General features: G+C 41.6%; 1 protein-coding gene across 2 annotated transcripts in view; it reads left to right on the forward strand.

The window, feature by feature from the left end:
- The window catches only part of NEK9 (NIMA related kinase 9), a 37859-nt gene that overhangs the window by 10059 nt on the left and 15004 nt on the right, over nt 1-12796 (forward strand). The window contains exons 7-16 of one of the 2 annotated variants that reach the window (XM_065871042.1): nt 432-542; nt 1592-1656; nt 3968-4018; nt 4474-4666; nt 6313-6457; nt 7084-7284; nt 8174-8220; nt 9404-9559; nt 11384-11492; nt 12000-12161. In XM_065871042.1, the coding sequence (XP_065727114.1) occupies nt 432-542; nt 1592-1656; nt 3968-4018; nt 4474-4666; nt 6313-6457; nt 7084-7284; nt 8174-8220; nt 9404-9559; nt 11384-11492; nt 12000-12161 (1240 nt within the window). Of the gene's footprint in view, nt 1-431; nt 543-1591; nt 1657-3967; nt 4019-4473; nt 4667-6312; nt 6458-7083; nt 7321-8173; nt 8221-9403; nt 9560-11383; nt 11493-11999; nt 12162-12796 lie in introns of both variants that reach the window. The other variant, XM_065871041.1, reaches the window with a different exon arrangement.

Consider the following 12796-nt stretch of genomic DNA (forward strand, 5'->3'; position numbering starts at 1 on the left):
GGCCAGTTGGCTTCATTCTCTGACAGCAGTAATGCATCCCTGACCATTTCTTTTTTTTTTTTTTTTGCGGTACGCGGGCCTCTCACTGTTGTGGCCTCTCCCGTTGTGGAGCACAGGCTCCGGACACGTAGGTTCAGCGGCTGTGGCTCACGGGCCTAGCCGCTCCACGGCATGTGGGATCTTCCTGGACCGGGGCACGAATCCGTGTCCCTTGCATCGGCAGGCAGACTCTCAACCACTGCGCCACCAGGGAAGCCCCCCTAACCATTTCTTGCTGATATATACCAAAGGTTGTAAAAAGAAGTCAGACCTAATTCAGAACTATTGCCATTTCTTTATATGATAGTCACAGGCATCTCAAAGCCCCTACTAGTAGATTATAATGTCATCTTTATATAACCAAGGACAATACAATAATCATTTTCTCATAGAACCCACTCAACTTGTGTGTGAAGATTGTACAAGGAATCCGGGCCATGGAAGTTGATTCTAGCCAGTACTCTTTGGAACTGATCCAAATGGTCCATGCATGCCTTGACCAGGTAAGCGTGACTTAACATATTGATTTCAGTTCAGTGCTTTCCCTTCCAGCCTCAGTGTTTGGAGTATGGCATAGATGAACCTGCACAAAACCACATCCACTTCCCCAGGGTAGGATATATTTGGGGCTGTATCCGGGAGAATAGGCATTGGCAATTCATGATAGTTGTGTGCTTCAGCCAACAAATTCTTCCTTTACTAACCTGCGAAATGAATTTACCATCTAAATTGTGCTGCCTTTTTTATGATCAAGATTAATTTTTTAAAATTGATTTTATAAAATAATAGAGGTAATTTAGAATTCCTAATGTGCAGAATGTATACAGTTCTAAATATCACAGTTGCCTTGCAGTGCAGCTCTAGGTCAGTATTATTCAAAGGTGGTCCAGGAACCACAGGCGTTAGAATCGCCAGGGGATGGCGGAGTTTTACAAGAAGAAAATGAAGATTCCTGGGCCCCACCCTAGACTGACTGGATCAGAATCTCTGTGGATAAAGCCCAGAAATCTTTATTTGTAACAGGCACTCCAGGAGATTCTTATGTACTATATATACTGAAATTTGAGAACCACTGCCCTGACAGTTAAAACAAGTGAGGAAGGTACATTCTCATTCACATATAAGTGTTGATGATAGTGAGCATGAAGCATAGAATGTGACATAAGAAATAGGTTTTTTGAAACAGAAGGATGGTATATAGTGATCTTTGAATAACAAACCTCCAGGCTTCTAAGAGGAAGTAAAATGCGTCTTTAAATCCCATTTTGCCCATTCCATTTATTTATTTAAATATTTATTTTGGCTGCACCAGGTCTTCGTTGTGACGTACAGGATCTTCATTGCGACATGTGGGCTTCTTAGTTGGGGCACATGTATTCTTAGTTGTGGCATGCACACTTCTTAGTTGCAGTATGCATGCAGGATCTAGTTCCCCAACTAGGGACCAAACCCAGTCCCCTGTATTGGGAGCATGGAGTCTTACACACTGGACCACCAGGAAGTCCCTTGCGCATTCCCTTTAAGTTAAAACTAACCCATTGATACTTTTTAGGATCCTGAGCAGAGACCCACTGCAGATGAACTTCTGGATCGCCCCCTTCTCAGGAAACGCAGAAGGTAGAGAGCAAAGAAGTTGCTTCATTTTCTTTCTGTAGATGGCTGACTATTAGAAGCCTGACCAGAGTACTACAAAGAGAGGGTGGTGTTTCCTGACTGTGCCACTCTGCTGCTGTTTTCTTCCAACATCTCTGCTTTCATTGCTTGTTGTAGTTCCTGACTTTCAGGTCCTTAACCTGTGCTACTTTGTTCTAAATTAATACTGATGAGACCCTGGAGCCCTTCACTCCTCCCCATCTTCTGTGAGTTCTAATCTAGAGTTTGGGCACTAGAGTGTAGTAATTAAGAGAGGAGGGCTCCGGACTCAGACATCCTTATGTTTGTATCTGAGTTGTGTCATTATCTTTGTCAAGTTATTTAACATCTCTGTCCCTTCGTTTTCTCTATAAAGTGAGGTAGGGTGAGGATTAAAGGAGGTAACGCATATAAAGTGCTCAACATATAAAGCCCAGGGCCTGGCACAAGGTGCTCAACAATTGTTGGATAGTAGTATGGGTTTGGACCAGGCCTTTGCTTTTTAGTGCCTTTGTTTAGATGGTAGATTGCAATTGGAGGGGTCCTCTTCAGATACCTTTTGCCCATTTCCTGTAGTCGAGGTTGATTGATTCCTGACAGGTTATTTCCTGAGGTTTATTTAGTGTTAAAGATCTCTAGAGGTAGGAAGAAGGTCCTTTATCTCTCATTTTTTGTAGGAGGCTTCAAACCCTAACTCAGAGGAAGAGGTGTTCTTCATCCTTGTTAAATGCTCTAGTCTCTATTTCATCCTGTTATACTATTTTTTTTTTCTGTTATACTATTTTTGCCTAACAAGCCTTCTTCCTCCTCTACCAGTTCTTTGTTTTTGAATCTTCCCAATATTCAAATATGTACTGTGCTCTTTTTCAAGTGTTGCCCTTACGTGCATTAAGTGATACCTAATTCCATAATCTCTGCTGTTTGGTCAGCAACCTTTATTCTGTTGTATTAAATTAATCCTTTTCTGGTTCTCCAGTTGATCTCCAGCCAGCGTTTTAGTGCATAGGATTATGTATAGTACTCCAGAGGCAGCACTGTAACCTTCCATTTGTGTTCTTTTCATATTCAGGCAATAGCACCCTTTAGGGCTGGTTAAGCATATTCTAATTCTTTATCTGGCTTATTTTCCAACAATATATTCACTGTTTAAATCTCTTATTTAAATATTTCCATTGATAATGCAATTTTTATTGAGAGAGTTGGAGATTTACATGTAGTGCTTTGTTAGAACTTTGTTCTTTGATGGAAAAACAGAAGACAAAGAGCTTTCGAGATAAAGCACAGACACAGGGAATTGTGGAAGTATTCAGGAAGCACTAAGTCCTGTTTGGCTAGAGGTTCTAGACCTGGTGTTCTCAATAGCAACACCTCAGGAACTTTAAAGAAAATGCTGGTTCTTAAGCACCACCCCAGGTCTTCAGCTATAATTAATTTAGGCAGAATGAGAACCCTGAGTTAGCACATGGGAGTGGATACAGGGAAGGAAGGCTGGAAAGGTAGGCAGAGAATGTTGAATGCCAGATGAAGGAATCTGTGCTTTATTCAAGGAATAGTACGGAAGTGTTGGTTATTTATGAGAGGGCAGTTCATGTGGGGAGAGATGCGCCTTAGGAAGAGTTATTTAGCAGTAGTAATATCAGTGTTAAATCAGTATAGGACTGATTAAAGTGGATTGAAACTGTGGTAAGACCAGTTAGGTGCTACCACAGCCCAGTTGGGAAGTAAAGCTGCCCAGAACCAAGGTGGTGAGACTGGGAAGGAGATGTGAGTGAAAGGGCATTGTATAAGTAGAATCTATAAAACTTGAATATTGAAGAAAAGAAGACATCTGAGTCCAAAATCACTGAAGTTTTAAACCTAGTTCACTGGGAGAATAGAGGGTGCCAGTTATAGAATTAGGAGAGTCAGAAAGAAAAGCTGTATTGGAGAAAGACAATGAGCTAAGCTTTAGAGATGTTGAGTTTAGCGAGTCAGTGGACAGACTAAAGGAAGATGTCAGCAGGTTCCTAAAATGAGCATCAGAGGTTCTCAAGGCTCTCTGGTCCAGCCTGGAACATTCCTCAGAGACAGAAAGCAAATGGCCCCAGACTGCTGTCCCCCTGTATTTAATGAATTGTCTAATGCTAGGCCTATAGAACTGTTTCAGTTGTATCGAAGTACTTTCTTAAAAGTATTGTAACATTGTGGGAGGCATATGGTTTATAGAAGATTAAGTCTGTGAAAGGTTTTAAAGAGACACTAGTGCAATATAGGAGCCTATTATTTCTCTCATGTATCTTTGCTTTTCTTTTGGTAGAGAGATGGAGGAAAAAGTCACACTGCTTAATGCACCTACAAAGAGACCAAGGTAATGCTCAAGAGACTCTTGAAAAGTAATATATCTTAAATTACCACCAGGGGGTCTTTCTTTCTTGGGTCTGGACATTGTTTGATCCCAGTAAGAAGCCTTTGGCATCCTTTCAGAAGCCAACATCTGCTTAAATGTCAAATAGTCATTTCAGAGAAAAGGAAAGCTATAATTTTACCCTCATGCTAAAGTGGACATCATTATCATGATGAATGTTGAAAAGTTGAAAAGTGTGGGTGTTATGGATCAGACTGCTATCTGATCTGGCTGAGCTGTGATGAAGCCTTAAGGCAGGAATTGCATAGCCTCCTATGTTAGATGGTTGAAATAAGTCGTCGAGAAAGAACATACTTTCTCATACCATAATTGGCAGTTCTCAGGGAAAAGACTGGAAGCATTTTTCCTCGATATAATTTTTATGTTAAATGTTCCTTTGTTCTGGGGGTTGTCGTCAGGTCAAGCACTGTGACTGAAGCACCCATTGCTGTGGTAACATCCCGAACCAGTGAAGTCTATGTTTGGGGTGGTGGGAAATCCACTCCCCAGAAACTGGATGTCATCAAGAGTGGCTGTAGTGCCCGGCAGGTGTGTGCAGGGAATACCCACTTTGCTGTGGTCACAGTGGAGAAGGAACTATACACCTGGGTGGTAAGTGAAAGCTACGTACTTTAGAACAGTGACGTGCGCCTCATTGTTTACTGGGCCCAGGCTGTCTAAGAATTTTGTTGGTTGAACATGTGCTGCAGAAGTGGCAGCATGGGATGATGGAATGTAAGCTCCTTTGAGAGTAGGGATTTTGTCTGTTTAGTTCACTGATGTATCCCCAATGCCTGGTACATGTTAGGTCGCTTATAAATGTTTTTTGAATGAATGAATAAAAGAGAGAGAAAGAAAGAGAGAAAGAATTAAAAGGCTTGGACTCAGGAGATTGGATTCTCATTTACCACTGGGTGATTTCAGAAGGTCACTTAATTACTCTGTTCTATTACCATGCATTTCAGAGCAACTCATACCTGTGAAATAGCTTTGTAAACAAGTGAAGCAGTGTACCATGTCAGGAAAATTCTAAGACTTCCATCAGTGATTGAAGATGGAATATCTTGAGTAGAATTTTCCTTTGTTCCCCTCTAGATTCTATCCTCTCTTTCACCTCGAACAAACTGCCTATATTTGCTGTCTCTTTTCTTATCTCCCACTCATTCCTCAATCACCTACAGTGCAGCTTCCATCCCTCCACTCAATTGAAACTACTCTTGACAAAATGACCTATAAATTGTGAAAATAAAACAGATAGGTACACTTGAGTCCTTGCTTGATCTCCTGTAGTATTTGACATAGTTGGTCACTCCCTCCTTGAAGCCTGGTCTTCCCTTGGCTTCCGCAAGAGCATGTTCTCTTGACTTTGCTCCTGTCTCTTCTGCTGTGCCTTCTCAGGCTCACTTCAGGCCGCTTTTTCTTTACCCGACCTTGTCTTATCTTAGGTTCTCAGTTCTTCCCACTCTTCCTCCTTCCTGAGGGAGCTCATTTTTTCCAGTAGTTTCAGATAACTTCTCCATGAGGACAGGCTTTATCCCCAGTGTGTAACAGAGTAGACACTCAACTATTGATTGATAGAAAGAATGAGTGATTTGGCCTCTGTTATAGAGTTTTAACTTGCTGTTATTTCCTAAAATCCTCTCACTTAAAGAACTAGCTTCTGGGGGGCTGCCAGAGGTGGATTGAAATTAGTGCCTTAAAAAACATTTGTGTAAGGACTTACAGTTGAGTTATTGAATGGGAAGAATTACTTATATCTTTAGAACTGTTGAAAAGTCATGTAGGACTATTCTCAGTGCTTTACAGCAGCGTCTTTGATGTTACCAGATTCCTTATGACTGTTACGTATTTCAGGGAAACTGTGACCAAAATTTGTAAAACTTTTATAAGGATTTCCAAGAGGCTGTACTCCTGTAAAAAAAACAATCAAATTAGACTACGTAAAGAATTTTTTCATCATCACCCATAATTAAATAGACAATTCACCTTAGACTTGAAGAAGAAAGACAAAATTGAGAATGGGTCCTTTTAAGGCCCAGTGGATATCAGTCTGGATACTTTAAAAATCTTTATCTGTTGGCAGGGGTTTTTTACTATCTACCATTAAAAGGTTTAATCCTCTTACCTTTTTTTTTCCCCGTTTCTATATTTCCAACTGATTTTTTTCCTACTGTTTTTCTTAATAAGTGATACTACAGATTAGATTAAAGATTTGGCGTGAAAAGTTTAAAACTTCACAAGACCTATTTATTTCACAGAACATGCAAGGGGGTACTAAACTCCATGGTCAGCTGGGCCATGGAGACAAAGCCTCCTACCGACAGCCAAAGCACGTGGAAAAGTTGCAAGGCAAAGCTATCCGTCAGGTGTCATGTGGCGATGATTTCACTGTCTGTGTAACAGGTAAGCCAGCAGCAGAAAGCACCCAGGTGCATTTAATGTGGGGTATTTTAGTTAATTCTATGCAGTTTTAGTTGGGATTTTACAACGAAAGACAGTATCCAAAGAACCAAAGACAGTGAGCAAATATTATACACATTAATAACAACATGCCCAACTTGCTATAGCATTAGAGTAGTGATGAGCAAGGAGAAGGCAGGTGGATAACAGAGAAGAGGTGGGATTAGGAGAAATGTGTCGTATGTCCCAGTTGTGGGGGGAGCAGAAATAACCTCACTACCTAGTCAGGTGTAGATAACGCTGAGTCAGGAATTAGGAGCTCAAATTTAGTTTGGGTCTTGCCATTACTCACTTTATGATGTGTAAAATAGAGATGGCCCCGGTAAAATTTTAAGCCTCTTTAATATATCATCCCACCATTCTTTTTTTAACTGTTACCGTAACAGTACACATGACCCCCTAAATACCAACAACTCTAGGCTTGATAGACAGTCTGTCAGATTTCTCTGATATAATCATCCCACGTGAGCTCATTGGCTGAGGTCATCCTCATTCCAGCCCTGCCCAGCTTTCTGATGAGACAAAATAAGTCATTCCTTTGATGGGTTCTGCTTTCCTCCCTTTCACAGATGAAGGTCAGCTCTATGCGTTTGGATCTGACTATTATGGCTGCATGGGCATGGACAAGATTGCTGGCCCTGAACTACTAGAACCCGTGCAGCTGGACTTCTTCCTGAACAATCCAGTGGAGCAGGTCTCCTGTGGGGATAACCATGTGGTGGTTTTGACACGAAGCAAAGAAGTCTACTCTTGGGGCTGTGGTGAATATGGTAGGTGTAGCCTTGACTCTGTCCACTTATTCCCAGGCGGACAGCCTGACCTCTTGCTTGTGTGCCTCTAAACACATCATGCAGCCTCTATTTGAGAAGTGTTAATTCAGTAAAAGAGAATCTTTTTTGGTTTTTTGGCTGCGTTGGGTCTTTGTTGCTGCGCGTGGGCTTTTTCTAGCTGTGGCGAGCGGGGGCTACTCTTTGTTGCGGTGCGTGAGCTTCTGATTACAGTGGCTTCTCTTATTGCGGAACATGGGCTCTAGGTGTGTGGGCTTCAGTAGTTGTGGCACGCGGGCTCAGTAGTTGTGGGTCGCGGGCTCTAGAGCACAGGCTCAGTAGTTGTGGCGCACGGGCTTAGTTGCTCCATGGCATGTGGGATCTTCCCAGACCAGGGCTCGAACCCATGTCCCCTGCATTGGCAGGCAGATTCTTAACCACTGTGCCACCAGGGAAGTCCAGTAAAAGAGAATCTTATGGACTATTTTCATTGGGAAGGAAGCACTCATTTTATTTTATTTTATTTTTTTAAGTTGAGGGGTACAGTAGATTTGATTTGATTTGATTTCTTTCTTTTTTATTTATTTATTTATTTGGTTGCACCGGGTCTTAGTTGCAGCAGGTGGGCTCCTTAGTTGCCGCTTGCCGGCTCCTTAGCTGCAGCACGTGGGCTCCTTAGTTGCAGCTCGCGGGCTCCTTAGTTGCAGCTCGCCAGCTCCATAGTTGTAGCATGCGAACTCTAAGTTGCAGCATGCACATAGGATCTAGTTCCCTGACCAGGGATCCAACCCGGGCCCCCTGCATTGGGAGCGCGGAGTCTTATCCACTGCACCACCAGGGAAGTCCCTGGAAGCCCTCATTTTAATGATTTTCTTTCTTATGTGTGTCTCAGGAAGGCTCGGTTTGGATTCAGAAGAGGATTATTATACACCACAAAAGGTAAAATCAGAGGCAACTTCTTCCTAGAGCCTGTCTAGGTCACACAGACTCCAGTAATATGTCCTCTTTACCTGACTCCTCATATCAAGGTGTTTATCCCTGAAATATTTCCTATCTGGGAGACTGACAATCCGGGATTCCTAATTTAGCACTATGTGGTCTTGTCATCTGACTAAATCATAAAAAGTTGCGAAAGAAGATGCAGCCACTGTGGACACTCTGGAGTCACATCTTGCTTGGGGATGAGCACTAAAATCAGAATGTATAGCGAAAAAGTCACATCAAGCTAAACACACCCTGGATGGGAAATATTGGAAAGCAATAGAGTATCCCTTAACCCAGCACAGCCATTTCCCTTCCCCTTTCCACAGTTGGATACCAAATGAAGTAGCTGTTTGTCTTTAGGGGTCATATTGTATAAAATGTAATATCTAATTCCTCTCAGTACTGCGAGAGCTGGCACTGTGAGAGCTGGCACGGGAGCTGAAACAAGCAGAGAGAGCACGGTCATATGCACCCTAGGACACAGGCTCACCCACTGTTCACTATTAACAATGTTTATTTACATTTTAAAAATTAACATATATCTGTGGGACCATTCTCAATCAATAGGATTCACAGTTATTCCTCTTCTTCTGAAAAGACTATAGGAGAAGGTTTGAGGTTTGAGTTTTCAGGTTTCACAGACATCCATCATGTCCCCCCACCATTCTTCAGCCCTGTCTAGTTAGCTGCAGAGGGATGTGAGCCTTCAGAAGTCTTGGCTGCTGCCTCAATCCTTGGTCACCTCACTTATTATATGACCAGACTAGCACCCCACAGGGCTACTGAGTTTCTTCTATAACTATCATGGGATCTCTGCATCTCAGAGGACTAAATCAGTAATAGATCGAAGCTTCTCTTTTCCCAGTGTTTTCTGAGAAGTCTTCCTAAGTAGGACCTATTGCTAAAACTTTTAGCTGACCTGGAATTGCCTTCTTTTACTTTATTATAAAAGTTGAGCTCCTTGTTGAAAACAGTAGCCTCTAAGCTTCTGGGCAAATCTGAAGAAAGTAGAGCAACCTTTATTTCCCTGTAGTCATTCTGCTAAATGCAGAGCATCATTTTTGAAAGAATTTGAGGGTTTTTCCCTAATACAAGTTATGTTTGGGAGATTTTCTGATTTTTTTTTTTTTTCTTGCAGGTGGATGTTCCCAAGGCCTTGATTATTGTTGCAGTTCAATGTGGCTGTGATGGGACATTTCTGCTGACCCAGTCAGGCAAAGTGCTGGCCTGTGGACTCAATGAGTTCAACAAACTGGGTCTGAATCAGTGCATGTCTGGAATCATCAATCATGAAGTGAGTACCCCGTTTGGTATCCTAAGTACATCATCAGAACTTCTCTAGGTTGGAATTTCTTTGGAAATGCTATTATTGGTTTGTGACTGTGGAATTTGACTTAAGAATAAAGTGACGATCTCACAGACATTATGTCCAGTAAAGTAGCCAGCCACAAAAGTGTACATACTATATGATGCCCATTATATGAAGTTTAAGAACAGGCAAAATTAACTTATGATGGCAAAAGTCAAAACAGTGGTTGCTTCTGGGAAGAGGGGCATAGGTGTTAACAGAAAGAGTAGGAGGGATCCTAGGGTGATGGAAATGGTCTATATCTTGATCTGGATGGTAGTTTTACATTTATATACCTTTAGAAAAATGTATCAAGCTGTACAATATTGTATATATGTTATACCTCAATAAATAAATTGATTACAAACAATCAGTGACGGAATTCAAATTCTACCTTATCACTGAAGTAGATACAAGAAAATTAACATTATGAAAAGAAACATTTTTCCATGTATCACCTCTCTAGGGAGTTTTTATGATTACTCTCAAATCACTGATCCTATACAGGCTTATTAAATGTAATTACCATTCCCCTCCTTCAAGAATGTCATAAATTCGCCACTGATTAAGTACTAGTCCCCTCTTTGTGTTAGTATGATGAATTTTTGTCATTTTCTAAAGAGTCATATTGAGACAAGTTTGCTGTCTCAATGGAAAAGGTAAGAATTAATTTTTAAGGGCTTCCCTGGTGGCGCAGTGGTTGAGAGTCCGCCTGTCGATGCAGGGGACACGGGTTCATGCCCCGGTCCGGGAAGATCCCACATGCCGCGGAGCAGCTGGGCCTGTGAGCCATGGCCGCTGAGCCTGCGTGTCCGGAGCCTGTGCTCTGTAACGGGAGAGGCCACAACAGTGAGAGGCCCGCGAACCACCCCCCGCCAAAAAAAAAAAAAAAAAGAATTAATTTTTAAGCCATCTCTAAAGTAGTGATTGTGAAATGGGAGAGTGCAAATTTGGAGCAGGTCTGGGGAAGGTGTCCATGTACTTTGAAAAGGCATGTTCAGAATTACCATTACTTGATTTGGGTTTTGTTACAACATTGTGTTTGTTGTGAAATTTTAAACTTACATGGGAAGATTTATTTTTATGCTAATCTAAAGGGGAAAAAAACAAAACAAAACAAGGGCTTCCCTGGTGGCGCAGTGGTTGAGAGTCCATCTGTCGATGCAGGGGACGCGGGTTCGTGCCCCGGTCCGGGAAGATCCCACATGCCGCGGAGCGGCTTGGTCCGTGAGCCATGGCTATTGAGCCTGCGCGTCCGGAGCCTTTGCTCCGCAATGGGAGAGGCCACAACAGTGAGAGGCCCGCGTACCGCAAAAAAAAAACAAAAAAAAAGGAACGTGGTTTTTAACAAGTTGAGAATATTGAAGGTAAAATTAGATCACAGTAAACTGATGGGCTGGACAGAGTCTTCAGGATTTTAATTCCTTCCCCTGCTTTTGTTAGGTATGTAGAGTGTATAACCAAGACAAAAGTCAATGATTCTATCCTTATATAGATGCCTTCTGGGATGGAGAGTTCATGTTGTGCATACCCTAATTTAGGAATCTTAAAACTTTTGTGGTCAGAAAGTCCTGTCTCATACTAAATTCTCTGATTACATATTGAGCTTATTTCTTCTTTTATTCTATTGGAGATGAAAAGCTACCTGGCACCTTCTTAATAACATGATTCGCTTGAAAGGCCTTTTGATCACCACGACAACATTTTCAGCCTGTTTCCCCTCCATTTTTTACTTCATGAGTCTTTGCTTTGTGTTCTACCTTGTTTCAGGCATACCACGAAGTCCCCTACACAACCTCCTTTACCTTGGCCAAACAGTTGTCCTTTTATAAGATCCGTACAATTGCCCCAGGCAAGACTCACACTGCTGCTATTGATGGTGAGTTGATGTACGACTGTGTACACAGGCCTTAGTATTTCAGGCTCTTTTATTCTATCAAGTAGTAGCGCTTCTTAACTATATGTACACATTCTTCTGATTTCCCCCATCATCCAGTATTATCTCATTAACAAATTGGGCATTCAAATAAATGTTCTGTTGGTAATCATTATAAGTATATAATCAATACATTCCTTAATGAGAATACCATACCTATAATTTCTGGCAACTGCTATTTGTATTTAGCACCATCTATAAGTTTTCTAAGTTAAATAGTACCCATTTTCCACATTTAAAATAGAATATATAATATTGAATCACTTCCTGGGTCTAATTGGTCATAGTTCTAGATGCCCTAGCTGCCCTAGGTCCAGGATTGTGTAGCTAGCTTTATATTTGTATACTCTAACAACCAGAAGCTAGTCTATGGGACTCTGCATTGTCTGCATTTTCCCTCTGTTTCATGACCCATTTGTACCTGGTTATTTATTTTTGCTTCTGTCTCAGAGCGAGGCCGGCTGCTGACCTTTGGCTGCAACAAGTGTGGACAGCTGGGTGTTGGAAATTATAAGAAGCGTCTAGGAATCAACCTGTTGGGGGGCCCCCTAGGTGGAAAGCAAGTGATCAGAGTCTCCTGCGGTGATGAGTTTACCATTGCTGCCACTGATGGTGAGTCTGTACATGTTATTTCAGGCTTTCTGGATAGGTGGCTATATTTTAATTTTTGCTTGCAAAAGAGGTGGACTGGTTATTTGTGTAGCTGGATCATATGTTTACTTTTTTATCTGTGTTAAATTGGTGGCCAACTTTTATGCCTATGGAGTTTCATTAACTTTTCATGTGTCCAACATAATGATTGCTGTAAAAAGGTCAGATTTCTAGAAAATGGCAAGTTAGTACTCTTAAATCCCTGCTTTTTTTACTTTACTTTTTTGGTACAATGTTTTAAGAATTATTAAATACTTATATATATACCTTGCCCAGTACCATGTTGGTTCCAGTAAATGTTGGGTGGCTAGAGAGGAGAACAACATAATTTAACCTTGTTCCTTGATTGGGGTCAGCTGCACTGCAGTGATGTCTTTAGGGACTGCTAAGGCTTGAAGGGCTATATACCATGTGTTTCTCAACTTTCTGAATTGGTCTAATAGAATTTTCTTCTCTCTTTCCTCTCAGCTATTTCTTCTCCTCAGCATCCTGCTCCTATCACTTCTCTTCTTTTTTGCAGCTTCTGCTAGCCTTCACTCCCTTTCCTCTTTCTTGTGCTTTCTTTTTTTCTTTTTTCTCTCTTCCTGTATCACCTT

Source organism: Phocoena phocoena, chromosome 2 (genome assembly GCF_963924675.1).
Source record: "Phocoena phocoena chromosome 2, mPhoPho1.1, whole genome shotgun sequence".
Taxonomy (NCBI): domain Eukaryota; kingdom Metazoa; phylum Chordata; class Mammalia; order Artiodactyla; family Phocoenidae; genus Phocoena; species Phocoena phocoena.